Below are 17,060 nucleotides of genomic sequence, written 5' to 3'. Positions count from 1 at the left end.
GTACCCAGTCTACTTTATACATCAAACATTTGAAAACATTGAACACTCAATAATGTTGGAGAATCCTTTCACTCCAACATCAGCTCAGTGACAGTAATAAAGACGAGCAATGTTTTAATTGCTTCAGATCATTAAGCAGCAACCCGTGCTCAGAGTGCAAAGTTGAAGACAGCAGCAGATTTAATTACAGTATCTTTGAATACTAACATAACATATTGTCACTCACCAACAAAGCTTATAACTTGTTTAAAAAAATGCAAAAATGTAACGTTTTGTGACAATGAAACTATATCCCAGCAACTTTCAAGAGAAAAGCAAAGCAAGATTGTGAGAGAAACTTTAAAGAGCTCTTTTCAAGAATTGGTTTCGTATAAATAATACATTTAAATCAATAAGGTTTACTCATTAACTGTGCAAATTGTGGTTTACATTCATGATAGTTACAATCACTGAAATTGAAAAACTTGGATATAGTTCTGGTAGCACTGCACAAGTAGGATTGGTATTATGTTCTCCTGTGAAGAGCTAAATCAAGAACAAAGGTTCTATCAGTATAACTCGCTGGACACTAAGGTCGGTAAGAGATCTGGGCAATATATTTTATTGGGCTCAGTTCATGTATGTTTTGTTTATTTTTGAATAATAATTTAGGCAAGTTCACTTCTGGTGAATCACAAATCGTGATCAGTAATCAACAAAAAATAATGCATGCTTATTGTAAGTATTTGCCTTTGACACGACGTTCCGTATGTCATGAGTAGCTAAATGGACTTAGGACGAAGCAAAAGTAACAAGCTGCAAGAAAGGACTGAAAATGTGCCCAAACTTTTCTTTCGATACTTTGTCAGAGTTTTGAAGAAAGCTTAATATCAAGAACATATATTCCGAATACAAACAGCAATTTAAAAATGGCATACATGCAAGTGAAATTACCTTGCACAATCTATTATATTTTCAAAGACAAGGTGCATCGCAATGAAAGAAAAACCACTCCATCTAACGCTGATGAGGAACGATCTATCTGTAAACTAAAATCTCTGTGGAATGCTCCCCTCCAAAACTTGCTGATTTTAGACATGTACAAATGTTCTCTCAGGAGTTTAGATTACTACGATGAGTAGTCATGATTTGGAGGTTCCGGTCTTGGACTGGGGTGTACAAAGTTCAAAATCACACAACAACAGGTTACAGTCCAACAGGTTTATTTGGAAGGTAGTGAGGACTGCAGATGCTGAGATCAGAGCTGAAAAATGTGTTGTTGGAAAAGTGCAGCAGGTCAGGCAGCATCCAAGGAACAGGAGAATTGACGTTTTGGGCATAAGCCCTTCTTCAGGAATGAGGAAGGTGTGCCAAGCGGGCGAAGATAAAAGGTAGGGAGGAGGGACTTGGGGGAGGGGCATTGGGAATGCAATAGATGGAAGGAGGTTAAGGTGAGGGTGGTAGGCCGGAGTGGGGGTGGGGGCGGAGAGGTCGGGAAGAAGATTGCAGATTAGGAAGGTGGTCTGAGTCCGAGGGTTGGGACTGAGATAAGGTGGGGGGAGGGGAAATGAGGAAACTGGAGAAATCTGAATTCATCCCTTGTGGTTGGAGGGTTCCTAGGTGGAAGATGAGGCGCTCTTCCTCCAGGCGTCATGTTGCGTGGTCTGGCTTTGGAGGAGGCCAAGGACCTGCATGTCCTTGGCGGAGTGGGAGGGGGAGTTGAAGTGTTCAGCCACAGGGTGGTTGGGTTGGTTGGTCCGGGTGTCCCAGAGGTGTTCTCTGAAACGTTCCGCAAGTAGGCAGCCTGTCTCCCCAATGTAGAGGAGGCCACATCAGGTACAGCGGATGCAGTAACTGATGTGTGTGGAGGTGCAGGTGAATTTGTGAGAGATATGGCAGGATCCCATTTGGGGGCCTTGGAGGGAAGTGAGCAGGGAGGTGTGGGCGCAAGGGGGGTGTGTTTGGATATATTTCCCTCCCCTCCCCTATCAGCATTCCGGAAAGACCACTCCCTCCGCGACTCCCTCGTCAGATCCACACCCCCCACCCACCCAACCTCCACTCACGGCACCTTCCTCTGCAACCACAAGAAATGCAAAACGTGTGCCTACACCTCCCCCCTCACTTCCCTCCAAGGCCCCAAGGGATCCTTCCATATCCGTCACAAATTCACCTGCACATCCACACACATCATTTACTGTATCCGCTGCACCCGATGTGGCCTCCTCTACATTGGGGAGATAGACCGCCTACTTGTGGAACGTTTCAGAGAACACCCGCAGCAACCAACCCAACCGCCCTGTGGCTCAACACTTTAACTCCCCCTCCCACTCTGCCAAGGACATGCAGGTCCTTGGCCTCCTCCAAAGCCAAACCATGGCAACACGACACTGGAGGAAGATCACCTCATCTTCCGCCTTGGAACCCTCCAACCACAAGGGATGAATGCAGATTTCTCCAGCTTCCTCATTTCCCCTCCCCGCACCTTATCTCAGTCCCAACCCTTGGACTCAGCACCACCTTCTTGACCTGCAATCTTCTTCCCGACCTCTCCGCCCCCACCCCCTCTCTGGCCTATCACCCTCACCTTAACCTCCTTCCATCTATCGCATTCCCAACGCCCCTCCCCCAAGTCCCTCCTCCCTACCTTTTATCTTAGCCTGCTTGGCACACCTTCCCCATTCCCGAAGAAGGGCTTATGCCCGAAACGTCGATTCTCCTGTTCCTTGGATGCTGCCTGACCTGCTGCACTTTTCCAGCAACACATTTTTCAGGTTTAATTGGAAGCACTAGCTTAAGGCGATGATAACCACCTGATGAAGAGGTAGTGCCTCAAAAGGTAGTGCTTCCAAATAAACCCGTTGGACTATAACTGGTGTTATGTGATGTTTTAACCAAGATGAACAGGGTAGCAAACAAAATATTGTAAACATGTCTACTGGTATCCTTAATTTGCTTGTTGTACTTGGGTTAATGCTTTCAATTTTTAGTAACTCTAAAATTTATAAAAACGTTAATACCATTATTGTAACATTATCAATGAAGTTTCTGAGGTGCTGGTATAAGCTGAGTTTATAAATCAGAAGCCAAAGTTGGCTAGAGTCATCCTAACTTTGGTTCCACTGTCTCAGAATGAAACAAACAGTTCCCAATCTCAACATATTCTCCAACCCTGGGCGGAATTTACGAACCCATATCCTCATCTTCTACCCAGAGACATCATTGGTGCTCCATCCTGTCTCAGTGTACCTGCTGCTAAAATAATCAACCCATGTTTCTGTCACCAACATACTGAATTTTTCCTATGATGTCTCAAGAATCACTTATTTTCCACCCTTCATACACTTGAGCACTCTTTTCTGTTCACATGCTCACTGACCTACATTGATGTCTTGTTGACCAATGCATTTACTTTGAAATTCTCATCCCCATGTTCAAGATTCTCCATCCCTTTAGCAGTATCCCTGTAATTTCCTCCAGCTCTCCAGCATTAGGGTGTTCATCTGATTCTGATCCCTTACTCAAGCCCATTCCGTTTGACACAGACACACTTGTAACGGTAAATCTGATGTTGAGGAATTCCTTCTTTGACGCGCAGCCCCTCACACTTCTCTTTTAATACCAAACTCAATATCTAGCTCTTTAAGAATTTGATCAACCATCCAAATTTTCTATTTGTTTCAATTTTTGTCTGATTACAAGCCTTTGAAGCAATTTGGGGTGTTTGTCTGCAAATGTAAGTTATTGTTATTGCCAATTACTGACATGTAAATATGCCACTTCAATCACGTGACAGGATAAACCCCCTTAGTTTGCAGTGCAAGTATCTAAATTGGTACTAATTGTCTAGAGTGGTCCTAAATATACTGAAGCACCAATTGTATGAAAGCATTCTTACTGAGTACTTTATTTATGATCAGTGATTAGGATCTTCCTGTTACAGTGGAAACCATCTATTATTTACATTCTTAAATAGCCTTGGAATTGCCTCACAAGATCAATATAAAATAATGATTGTAATCACTGAATATCTGGTTATGTTTTCATAGATTCTACCTTGCAGCATTGGTATTGCTTATAAAGTGACAGTAGAGTTAACACATTAGAATTTGTGCCGATACATCCCGAAGTTAGGAGGAACAAGTTAGAAAGTAATGTTAAATATAGTTGTTTACATGAAAAAAACCAAAAAATTCACATCTACTTCCATTTTGCAATAACCCACTCCAAGGTGAAGACATATTAACACCAGTACAGAGGAACTGAGTGTTTTATAGCAACTTTAACCCTGACACAAGAAAGCATTTGATTCCAAATGTGACCACAGATTCATTACACTTAAACTGAATGTTTTCAAAGAAAGAACTCTTAAGGGATCAGTCTGATGATTGAATACTAAACAGACTGGCATCTGTTTCTGGTCCTATTCACAATCAGGAAGTGTTTAGTGCACTCCACTTCATTTGATTAGAAAATTGCTAATTTAGATAAATGTGAGGTGCTGGATTTTGGTAAGGCAAATTAGAGCAGGACTTATACACTTAACGGTAAAGCTCTGGGGAGTGGTGTTGACCAAAGAGACCTTGAAGTGCAGGTTCCTAGGTCCTTGAAAGTGGAGTTGCAAGTAGATAGAATAGTGAAGAAGGTGTTTGGTATGTTTGCCTTTATTGGTCAGTACATTGAGTATAGGAGTTGGGAGTTATGTTGCAGCTGTACAGGGCATTGGCTAGGCCACTATTGGAATACTGTGTGTAGTTCTGGTCTTCCTGTTATGGGAAGGATGTTTTGAAGCTTGGAAGGATTCAGAAAAGATCTACAAGGATGTTGCCAGAATTGGAGGGTTTGAGCTGTTGGGAGAGGCCGAATAGGCTGGGGTTGCTTTCCCTGGAGCGTCAGAGGTTGACAGGTGACCTTAAGGGTTTATAAAATAATGAGGGGCAGGGATAGGGTAAACAGACAAGGTCTTTTTCCTGGGGTGAGGAAGTTCAAAACTAGAGGGCATAGGTTTAGGTTTAGGGTGAAAGGGGAAAGATATAAAAGGGACCTAAGGGGTGGTGCGTGTATGGAATGAGCTGCCAGAGGAAGTGGTGTAGGCTCATGCAAGTACAACATTTAAAAGGAATTTGGATGGGTATAAGAATAGCAAGGGTTTAGAGGGATATAGACCAAATGCTTGCAAATGGGGCTAGATTCATTTAGGATATCTGGTCGGCGTGGACAAGCTGGACCAAAGGACCTGTTTCCATACTGTACATCTCGATGATACTAGCATAATCAATGCTACAAATTGCGCCTGAACTTTATTTACACTTTGTATTTTCATTTCATCAAACCATAGTTACCGTTCACTCAGATGCTACTCAGTTTACTGTCCATGGGCTATCAATATATTGAACAGTCAACAAACCAAGAACCTTTCTCCCATGATAAAATATTTCATTCTTATAATTGTGTTTACAATAACTGTCAACACCAAGTCTTATGAGGTTAATTATTCTAAAAATATTAATATTCAGTGAAATGTATATGCTGCATGGAATTTGCTTTATGCTTGGTGACTGAAAATTTATTCTTATGTTTTGTAAATGACGTGATTGTGATTACTTGAATAATAAAGATTATCTGTTACAGTGCCGTGGTACTCGATGGGAAAATCTATGCGACAGGAGGAATTGTCAGTAGTGAAGGACCTGCATTGGGAAACATGGAAACATATGATCCTCACACTAATACTTGGACAATCCTACAAAACATGCCTTGCCCGGTGTTCAGGCATGGGTGTGTAGTCATCAAAAAGTACATTCAAAGTGGTTGACATGATATGATATCAGTTCCTGAATTGTTTTATTCTGCTGCAGCAGTGCTTTAAAACAATGAATATGTTCTCTCTACTGTCTACATTGAATGTAGATTCCATATTCACCATTAGGTGAAATAGGGCAAAAATCCCTATGGATGTATTATACTATAACTTATAATGTTTCTAGTAGTGTCACAAGACCTGGCACTTGGTTTAGGTATTGGGCAATTCGGGTATGAATGCCTGCTTTATAACAATCATCAGTTTTGCTTTCAGTTACCTATATGTTGTTAAAGGCCATTTAGAAGGACAATTGGTTTTGTAGAGTGTAATATCTACAGTACCAGAGTGTAGCAGCATGTACTCTATTCAGTCAAAGTACGAACAGTCCCAAGAGCACAAGAAAACCTCGAGAACATGGTAGAAGTTGCAAAGCAAATCATTTGTACACTGGGACAAAACCGACGAGAAGCTTGGATAGTCCATGTGTTGCACATTTTAGTCATGCACAATCGTAGAAAACAGCACTGAAAATTATACAATTAGAATACTTAAAAAACGTAATTCATGTCGGGAAGCAATTATCTCTGATGATATAAAGTAAGACCACTCAAACTAAAGAAATGAAAATGCAAATAATATTGGGAGATGACTATATCTGGAAGTGGAATTTTAAATTTACTTTGTTTTGTAATCAGTTCCCCTATCGATAGTGAATTGTAACACCACCAAGAGGTGTATGATGCTGTTTTTGTAAATTGCTGTTGAGAAGCAGGAGCAGGGAGATTAATGCCAGGAATGTTCAGAGGCTGTAGCTGTAATGTCCTGCATTGCCATCTAGATTAATTCTTTCCAGGTTTATATCATGGATAATACATGACAAAAATACGCTGCATCAACAGTAAATATACATAGGCTCAGAATTTGTTCCTTTAATACATTTTGCACAATAACTAACATGAAAGTATCATTTAGCCGCAGGAATTTTAAAACTTATTTGGCATATTTTATTTTATATTATCACATAAAAGTACCTAGCCATTCTTAACCCATTTTATTCATAAATGCTAAACTGAAACAAGGCACAAGTCTTTAAATCCACGGCTTTTCTTTTTTAATAAAAGTAGTATTTTTTCCTCCCTGGTAAAGTAACTCTTCATACAATTGTACACTTAAGTACCACCATGTGATGAACTCGCTTCTTATAACAAGTATACCAGGGACGGTAAGGTATATTAATCGACAAGTAATCATGATGATTTGGTTAATGGTCCGGAGATATGAGTTCAGATTCCACTACAGTATCAAGGGAATTTAAATTCAATTGGTTAAGCAAACTTGGGGAAAAAGAAAATCAGTCAAGGTGACCACATAGCTATTGGAGTGTACAATTCCACTTAATTCATTAAAGCCTTTTAGAGAAGAAAATTCTCTCCCAGTCTGGATTATGTGACTCCAGAAACAGAACAATGTGGCTCCTAAATTTCCTCTGCAACCAGATTAGGTTGTTATGTTCTCAAGGCAATTAGCAAGGGACAATAAATATTGGTTTTAACCACATGTGTACCAATTACATCTGTGAATACATAAGGCAGTGGGGTGGGGGAAGAGATTGGGAAGAAAACAAGCTGTTGAAGCATTTACTTCTGGTATTCATGGCTCAAAATAACTCATGAATAATATATAATCTATACTAGCTCCTATTGCAGAGAAGATAGTAAATATGATTACTATGATCACTGAAAGATACATGTTCTGTACTGATAGTTTAGGTTTCCTGTAAACAAAATATCATATGCTCATACCAGTTTCAGCTTTTCAGTATGTACTGTATGAATATGATTTATATATTCATATAATAGGTAGAATTCTGAGTTTCATCTCTGAATATTGAATATAACATGTACAGTAGTTCAAAGTATAGACAATTTTTCATTAGCAATGAGTTTTTTGTAAACTTCCAATATCAAAATTATATATATATATATATATATATGTAAGGTAGAAGTACAGCAATTTATGGACCAAAATACTTCTGTACAGTATTTTCTGATAAAATTGTAATCTTATTTAATAAATTATTAGGGCATTTACACCCACATGTTGCATTGGGCCCATGTCTAAAGTGGCTTTTCAAGGTCACTTGATATGCAAGAAAAGCACATACTCAAACTGTAATTAAAATCACAATGAAAATAGACCCAATCAGATAAAGGCATGAAAACTAAAAAAAAAAGCAGCTAACTCTACTCAAATCCAACTAATATCTTCTGACAGATTCCCTCATCACTACATTATTAGTCTCCTTCCTCATATATCTACCACACATTGCTAGAGTATATCCCAAGGCTTCATTGATTTTGAGTAAACCAAAGTCTCAACATGTTACAAATAGCTGATACATGTCACAAAGCTAAAGGTAAATTCAGACAAGATCCTTGTACCTCATTCAACAATCTAGCCAAGGGAGCTTAGATAGGAGTCAGTGCCAGTTGTTCTAACCTCAACACACATCTCTGTCTCTCTTTCTGGATACTAGTTTTGGTGTTTTTAGGCACCACTTGTAATCCAATAACAATGTGACATGAGAGGAAGCCACTTCACACTTAAGATTGGAACTTCATGACGTTTACTCAGCAAGTATTTGATACATCTTACAAATTTGAGTTAGAATTAAAATATCCAGTTGATATAATTCATTGAACTTAATTTTTAGAAAATTGTTACAAAGACACTTTCAATTTCAACCATTCATATTTATTTATATTGCTTCTTTGTCAGTCTGTTTTCTCTTTTTCTCCATTTAGTGACTTTTTTTTCATGTGGTATTTCCTTTCCCTCTCAACCTGCATTATTCCTCAATCAGAACTATCACATAAACAGGCAGCATCCGAGGAGCAGAAAAATCTACGTTTCGGGCAAAAACCCTTTATTCCTGATGTGAAGGGCTTTTGCCCGAAATGTCGATTTTACTGCTCCTCGGACGCTGCCTGAACTGCTGTGCTCTTCCAGCACCACTAATCCAGAATCTGGTTTCCAGCACCTGCAGTCATTGTTTTTACCTATCACATAAACAGTCAGACAAACAGAATAATTCTTTAACCAGTTCCTGAGAGAAGGAGTCGTGTATAATCGAGCCAACAAGCGATACACAATAACTCTTTGGGACATGAGGATGTCCCAAATTACAATATGCATTTGTAATGTTGCTTCTCTGGTTCTCAAGTAATAACCTGTGGCCACTTTGCCTTTGAATCTTCACCAGCCTCCAAGTCTCGTGCTTTGAGAAAGCAGCATTTAGTCAAGTATAAATATTTTTAAGATTTATTAGAAATCAATTTTGATCCCAGCAACATCTATCCATCTCACTTCCACATAAATTTGCAGAGTGCTGATATCTGTGTGTTCCTGGCTCAGTCCACACCACTTCAGACCTGACCTTCATTCATTATAGACCAGTGCAGTCCAACTAAAATAGTTTTGCTTTGGTTTCTGGAATTTGGTTATTTAGTTGAAAAGCCCAACCACAGAGCAGCAGTGTGGAGGTAATACGTTTTCTGACCCAATGAGATATTTTTCTTTTTGGTCAAATACTTAAGCTCTCAACAGTTGTGGGCTCAATTAAAAAGACAGAGCATCAAATATTATATTATTTAAATCAGTTGTTTTTAACTTTTAATTGCTTTGTCAGAGTTTCCAATGTGTAGATCATGTAGAAGTGGACATCGACATTTGTAGAAAATATTGCGCTAAAACTGTCCTTTCATGCACAAAAACAAGTGTTTTTTGCACGAAAGTACAGTTTAAAGCACAGTACGTTCTAGAAATTTTGGGGCCCACTCTCACCTTATCTGCACACTGGGAAATCTGACAAAGCAATTAAAAGTTATAAACAGCTTATATTTCTCCCCCTCCCCCCCCCCCCCCCCCCCCCCCCCCCCCCCATGTCATAGGATGGTAACTTAGTCTTACGCTCTCTAGAATTTGGAACAGTAAATGTTGCAGGCAGGAACACATTGAACAAAAGGGGAGCTAAGACACCAAATGCAATTTTACATTCATTGTAGCTAGGCGATGATGATCGTTCCTGACAATACAAACCTTCTATACATAGAAATCTATCAAAGTTAGAAATGCTGTCAAACAGAATCAAAATAGGTGACAACTGCAAAGAGGCCTGAAGCAAAGCATAGGAAGCAGAAGTTAGATTCCTAATTATGAATTAGATTTCAAGATTCTTGGAGAGATTTGTTTGAGTGAAAATTGAAACTCAATATATTTATAGAAAAAATCAAAATGCTACAGATGCTAGAAATCTGAAACTAAAAGATAAAAATGTATTGAAAACATATTGCAAAGCTGCTTTCATACAAAGAAGAGAAAAGAGACAGAGAAGGGTCTGCATCCAAAATATAACCATAATGGGTAGAAGCAAATCCAATCTGCAACTGTGTCTGTTTTACTCTTCTGCTCCGAATGTTCAGTCAGTATCTATAATCAGCAATCTCTGGGAGGCACGGTGGCTCAGTGGTTAGCACTGCTGCCTCACAGCACCAGGGTCCCAGGTTTGATTCCAGCCTCGGGCAACATTCTCCCCGTGTCTGCGTGGGTTTCCTCCGGGTGCTCTGGTTTCCTACCACAATCCAAAGATGTGCAGTTCAGGTGAATTGGCCATTCTAAATTGCCCGTAGTGTTAGGTGCATTAGTCAGAGGGAAATGGGTCTGAGTGGGTTACTCTTTGGAGGGTGAGTGTGAACTGGTTGGGCAGAAGGGCCTGTTTCCACACTGTAGGTAATTTAATCTAATCTAATCTCGTTCTACATGGGAGGGCATATAATGTGTCCTCAGTAACCAGAATAGAGGACAGCTTTCATGTAAATACTGAACAAATGAATGAACCTCGAATTAAGGTTGTTGGATGTATCAGGTGCCTTAAAGTTTGGGTACTTGGAGCAGTACAGGTCCTTCGGCCCACACTTGTGCATGGTTGCCACTCCAGCTCCGTTCTTGAGCTGGACCACTTGAGAAGAAGGCAGTAAAAGGAGGGTACTGGACAAGCTAAGCAATTCCAGCTGCCAATATTGCTTTCCATAGCACAATGGGATGGAGATCATGTAATTGATGAGAACTTTGAGGACAACACTAGAGACCCGGGTTCAATTCCCGCCTCAGGCGACTGACTGTGTGGAGTTTGCACGTTCTCCCCGTGTCTGCGTGGGTTTCCTCCGGGTGCTCCGGTTTCCTCCCACAGTCCAAAGATGTGCAGGTCAGGTGAATTGACCATCCTAAATTGCCCGTAGTGTAGGTAAGGGGTAGATGTAGGGGTATGGGTGGGTTGCGCTTCGGTGGGGCGGTGTGGACTTGTTGGACCGAAGGGCCTGTTTCCACACTGTAAGTAATCTAATCTAATCTAATCTAATCAAAAACACTAGGGCCACAACTGGAAGTCATGAAAGTAAAGTATACTGTTCATTCTGAACCTAGAACTTTAGTGTATTGTGGAATATTACAGGGATAGGGTAGGGGGTTGGATCTGGGTGGGCTGCTCTTTGGAGGGTCATTATGGACTTGATGGACCAAATGGTCTGCTTCCGCAGTGTAGGGATTTGATGATTCTAAAGTTATATGGGTCACTGGAAGTTTATGCAATTGACCACGTGCTGAATAATTTAAACTTTTCAGTCATTTATACACATCGAAACATGTGGAGATCGCTGAATGGATTCAGTTACTTACAGAAAGAATGCTTCAATCTGGATGACTGATCAGCCATACTGGCTACTTGCTCTATAGTTAGACAGCTCAAACCATCCACAGAACACCCAAAGTTTCAACTGAAATCAGAAGAATCACAGAATCCCTCAGTGCAGATAGAGGCTATTCAGCCCATGAAGTCTGCACCAACTCTCCAAATAGCATCCCAACCTACTCCCATAACCCTGAATTTCCCATGGCAAATTTACCTAGCCTGCATATCTGTGGACTGTGGGAGGAAACCAGAGCACACAGAGGAAACCCACACAGACACAGGGAGAATGTGCAAACTCCACATAGACAGTCACCCAAGGGTGGAATCATACCCAGCTCTGTGGTGCGGGGAGGCAGCAGTGCTAACCACTGAGCCACCCAGAAAGGGGGCAATTTCCAGAACACACTAAACCTGTGGGCAGCTTTTTGCAAGATCAGCGATGAGTGGCATTCTGTCACAACCAAGAACAACATGTGGCTCAATAATTTGTGCATTTTTGGTGTGGACCATAATTTGGTCCACACCAGTTGGATTTATTGCTTTCACAGATTGAGACTTCATTTAGCACAACCAATAAATTTAATTCGTAATTTGGTATTAACTGAATTGAAGTTACCTGCCTAATAAACACTAAATAACATTTGAGAGAGATACAGGTCGTTCTGCTATAACACGTGTTTTGTTAATGTGAATTTGCTGTAACGCAATTGACAAATTGGGGACACTGTTTCTAAAGCATGAACATTTAAAGTGTGTATTGGTTAATATGGCGCTGCTATTATGTAATTTTCTATAATGTAGGATCGTACAAGAATGGAACTGCCGTGTTATGGCAGAACTGCCTACACAAATTATTTCTCCTGTGCCTGCTCATGCCCACTTCAAGAATTTGTGCAATAATTTGAGTGCCTCACAGTGGACATTGAAAAACTTGGCTGCTTGTACAAAATACAAGCAATTAGTAAATAACTGCTTCCATAATTAGATTAATATATCAGCTCCAATTTAAGTATTGAGCAAAATGCATTGATCAATTTATATTTCTTGATGCTCCTAATGCCTTGATGGCAAAATCTGCCAATTCTACTTGAAGTTCACAAGCAACATCCATAATAAATGGCCATCATGGGTTCACAACACATGGGCGTCAGTTAGCCCAGTTAGCTGGCTTGCTAGTTTGTGACGCCGAGTGATGCTAATAGCATAGGGTCAATTCCCACACCAGCTGAAGTCACCATGTTATCGTTGAGGACTCACATTAAAGACAATGTCCAGCTAGCTGCAAAGCTGTTATTATCCTGAAAGTCATTGATGCCAAAATATTGTCACAACCAGTGAAAATATTTATACAAGTCAGTCATATTACCCCTGATGACTTGGGTAGCACATTTCAATTCAATCACAGACACCTCAACTAAATATACTCATTTGCACACATCCTACGAAAAGACATCAGTGCCAGTTAAAGTACACATCATTCAGATCAAATTACATCAATTATCCAATTCCTGTCCACATAAGAGGTCTGCTGCATCTTCCTAAGCAAAACTTTGAAAAACACCTTTAAACAATTAAACTTGGAGATAATTGTAAAGGTACATGTTCATAAGCAGGGACCAAGTGCAACAAGGTATTGGCCTAGATTTTGCTATCGCTGGGAAACGATCATTGGCTTCCATTAATGCCACCTACAAAAGATTTAGTGGGCTGCAGAATACAGACTTCCTCTTATCAAACATTAATTTGAATTTTACACCATCAACAGGAAATCTATGCCGTCTATGAATGGGAAGAAACGGGCAGGTTGGTCAGCTAATTGGATTGAATAATTCTCACAGTAAAATTGGAATTTAAAAAATCAAGGCGAGTGTATCATACTTAAATGATCATCTAAGAAACTGAATAAAGATTGAGACATAATGTGGTTCAGGAAAACTGTAAATATAATTACTGATATTTGAAATAAATTGGCAATTTTTATGGTGCTTCTATGGGAATAGGACTCCATATTTGTAAGGTTGAGCTTTTCAAGACCATGAGAGGTTGGTCAACATTAATAATGACTTTGTACATGAATAAAATCTCAGCAATTTCTGACTGAACAAGATCTAACAATGCTTCTTAAAAAGAGAAAACACTGTTTAAATAATTGAAATTCATAACAGATCTGTAACTTCTAAATGATTCCATTTGCAAAGATTACAACAGCATACCCTATGGGCACCCACTTTTGGATTTAACTTTAAACTGGGCATGTGCAGATGCCCAAAACTGGTATCAGTTTTACGCAGTAATCATTTGATAATTTTGACATTACAACAAAACATTCAGGGCTGTCATATCGCATTGTGACCAACTTAATAAGACATTCACACACTGGGTGCAAAAGTTAAGGAAAACAACTAATTATGGTTACATGGATCTTTGCCATCATTTCGCTTTTACGAGATGTTAGGGTTCATTCAAAATTGGTGTTATTTTGGCACGTTCCCATAGAGTGCAGAGAATGAAAGAATCTACTTTATCCTTTTGTACTACATGCAACCTTACCTCACACACATTCAATCCACCAGTCTTGACAGAAGCACAAATTTGAGGGGCTTTGTTAGGGGATTCGATTAAACTTAACTGCAGATGGAAACAAACTGGTGAGCAGATATACACAACAGAATGGACCATTTGCAGGACTGACTATTTGCAATATCACAATATTTTCAACAGTGTAGTTTCCCACAGTCAACACACTTTAAAGTGAATGAAGGTTCATTTCGTTCAAAATAATTAAGGTGATGCTACTGGGAAGTGAATGTTTTCAAAAGTAAAAATTTCTTCTGGTTCTTCCAGAATACTACTCCTGATATCGAAAACAAAATGCATTCCTAACATCTTATTTGAGATTAAGTTAGCATTACCATTCAAAGAGACCACAGGGGGGCAGCAAAGAATTAGAAATCTATTCACACTAGTACAATAAAGACTCATCTGAGATGGGAAAATTTACTTGTTAATATAAAAGGTGGTTTTAATTGCTATCTGCTTATTTTGATTTTATTTAAAATATGCAAGTCAAAAATTAAAATGATTTCATTCTCTGGGAATACTATCTTTGATAAGAGTGGAAAGAAATTCAAAGATCAAATGTAAAACTTCATGAGAATCAACTACCATTTAATTTGCCATAGCACACTGTATCAATTTTAATAACTTGTTTTCATAGGAAATATACCTTGCTTTTCTCTCGCATATTTGATCTGCAATAAAGGTCAGAGATAGCACTACCTTAGAGAGCATTGAAATAAATTCAAACGAATGACTAACGGGTAACTTTGATGAAACAAATGTGTCTGTTTGCTTAGTCATTGACACAGAAAAAAACAAAAATCCTTCTGAAAGCCAATATTTCATTTATATCTCAGTCCACCTTTGGCTAAGATCTATTTTAAGTATTAAAACTGAATTTCAGGATTGGTTTCTAATGAAGACATGCTAACCATGCACATTTGACAAATTAATTTACAGTATTCTCATAGAGCTTATACAACCATAAAATGCCCAGCATTTGTTTTCGATTACATGGTTCTTGCTTCTATATTCGGAATAGCAAAGTTTAATTTTGGTACTTCGATCACAAAGACATAAAGCTGAATGTTATACCAATCAAGCAATACTCTCAACAGGCTAATCTTCAAGTCCAGGTCTTTACAAACCATGTACATCTCCCCTCCCACCCCAACCCCGTCACACCCACTCACACCATATTCCCAGAAATTTCACAGTCAACATCACAACCATTTGGTGGCTTATTAGAAACAACTGACAATGTTCCCTATTCTGAGGGAAACCAAGCAGAAGTGGGCAGAGTTGTGTACTATAAAGAAATGTCACTGCTTTGACCACGGTATGTAATATCATTTACTGAGAAAAAAGGGACAATAATATAAAGTGATAGGACAGTGATACAAATATATCTGAAATGCTTTTCTCTCTCTCTCAATTGCAGCAGTAACACAAATAGAAGAATGTTTTAGAAAATAATGTCTGTAGAATACAACTTCTTTGCATTTATGTAGAGATAACTATTAAATTATACCATATGATACATCATTTTTGTATGCAATAAAGTGAAATATTCATTTAGACATTGTTTTTAAGTTTTCCGCTCTATTCCTCAGATTGACTGCACTTTGCACAGTTGTACTATTTAAGTAAGAATTTTAAGTCTTTTTTTCCAAAAGAACGCGGGTATTATCAGACAAAAATGCATGCTGTTGCAACAAAGATTTTATAAATGATCAAAAGATTGTTCAAAGAGCCATATTTTAATAAGGATCTTAGGTGACAAGAGTGAGGCAGAAGAATCTAAGGAAGAAATTCCAGACTGGATAAAGTTACAATGAAACTATTCCTAACCCTAGATGAACAATAAAGTTGCCACAGGATAGAAATAGTGTGCATTTGGGTGAATATATATACATAGTTACTACTAATTGTTCCAAACAGCACATGAAACTATTTTATTGCTACAATCTTGCAGATATCACATACATAATTACATCTGCAAGGTTATTTTGTACTCTGTATCCAGTGTCCATTGTACTGCTGCCTGAATCACAAGTCCCTAAAAACAAACCTACAGTCAAATCTATGCTTAGCTCTTCCCCTGAGTCCAGATAAGCATTAACTATAATCTTCGACATTGGCGCAATTATGGAACTGGCAGCACATTACATTGAATGTGCCCAAAAGAAGGTTCCTTACCTTTATAAATCATTGTCATCATTTTTCAAATAAAGATAGCTTTAACATTCTGCATTTAATCTTTTGAGATAATACTTTATGAGGTCACCAGCTGCCAAGTCTTCCCTCATAAAAGTACAGGTATGTCTGGCACACATCCTGCATCCAGCTCTTTATTAGTGCTGTCAAGTGCATGGAAAGGTGCCTCTGAGTGATTGATTTATTTCTCCCCCACACCACCAAGAGAAAATACTTGGTCTACACTCTGCATTACACTTTTAGACACAGTCTTGTGTCCAATACTTTGCACATCTACAAGCACCTCATCTTCCACCTAGGAACCCTCCAACCACAAGGGATGAAGTCAGATTTCTCCAGTTTCCTCATTTCCCCTCCCCCCATCTTGTCTCAGTCCCACGCCTCGAACTCAGCACCACCTTCCTAACCTGCAATCTTCTTCCTGACCTCTCCGCACCCACCCCCACTCCAGCCTACCACCCTCACCTTAACCTCCTTCCACCTATCGCATTTCCAATGCCCCTCCCCCAAGTCCCTCCTCTCTACCTGTTACCTTAACCTGCTGGACACACTTTCCTCATTCCTGAAGAAGGGCTCATGCCCGAAACATCAATTCTCCTGCTCCTTGAATGCTGCCTGACCTGCTGCGCTTTTCCAGCAACACATTTTCAGCTCTGATCTCCAGCGTCTGCAGTCTTCACTTTCTCCTACATCTATCTTCAAGGCCAAATAGCTGGAAAGATTTTCAGGCAGTACCTTCCTTATACATTCCTGAAA

General features: G+C 39.4%; 1 protein-coding gene across 4 annotated transcripts in view; it reads left to right on the top strand.

Annotated features, from left to right (window-relative positions):
• LOC140466698 (kelch-like protein 29) overlaps positions 1–15,667 on the top strand; it is a 388,797-nt gene extending 373,130 nt beyond the window's left edge. For all 4 annotated transcript variants that reach the window (XM_072562189.1, XM_072562205.1, XM_072562178.1 and 1 more), the window contains one exon: positions 5,611–15,667. In XM_072562189.1, coding sequence (XP_072418290.1) covers positions 5,611–5,794 — 184 coding nt within the window. In that variant the 3' untranslated portion in view covers positions 5,795–15,667. The remainder of the gene's footprint in view (positions 1–5,610) is intronic.
• Positions 15,668–17,060: the final 1,393 nt, after the last annotated feature.

The sequence above is a fragment of the Chiloscyllium punctatum genome, chromosome 3, assembly GCF_047496795.1.
Source record: "Chiloscyllium punctatum isolate Juve2018m chromosome 3, sChiPun1.3, whole genome shotgun sequence".
Classification (NCBI taxonomy): Eukaryota; Metazoa; Chordata; class Chondrichthyes; order Orectolobiformes; family Hemiscylliidae; genus Chiloscyllium; species Chiloscyllium punctatum.
Note: the sequence above shows the minus strand (reverse complement) of the source record. Positions and strands in the feature narration are given on the sequence as shown.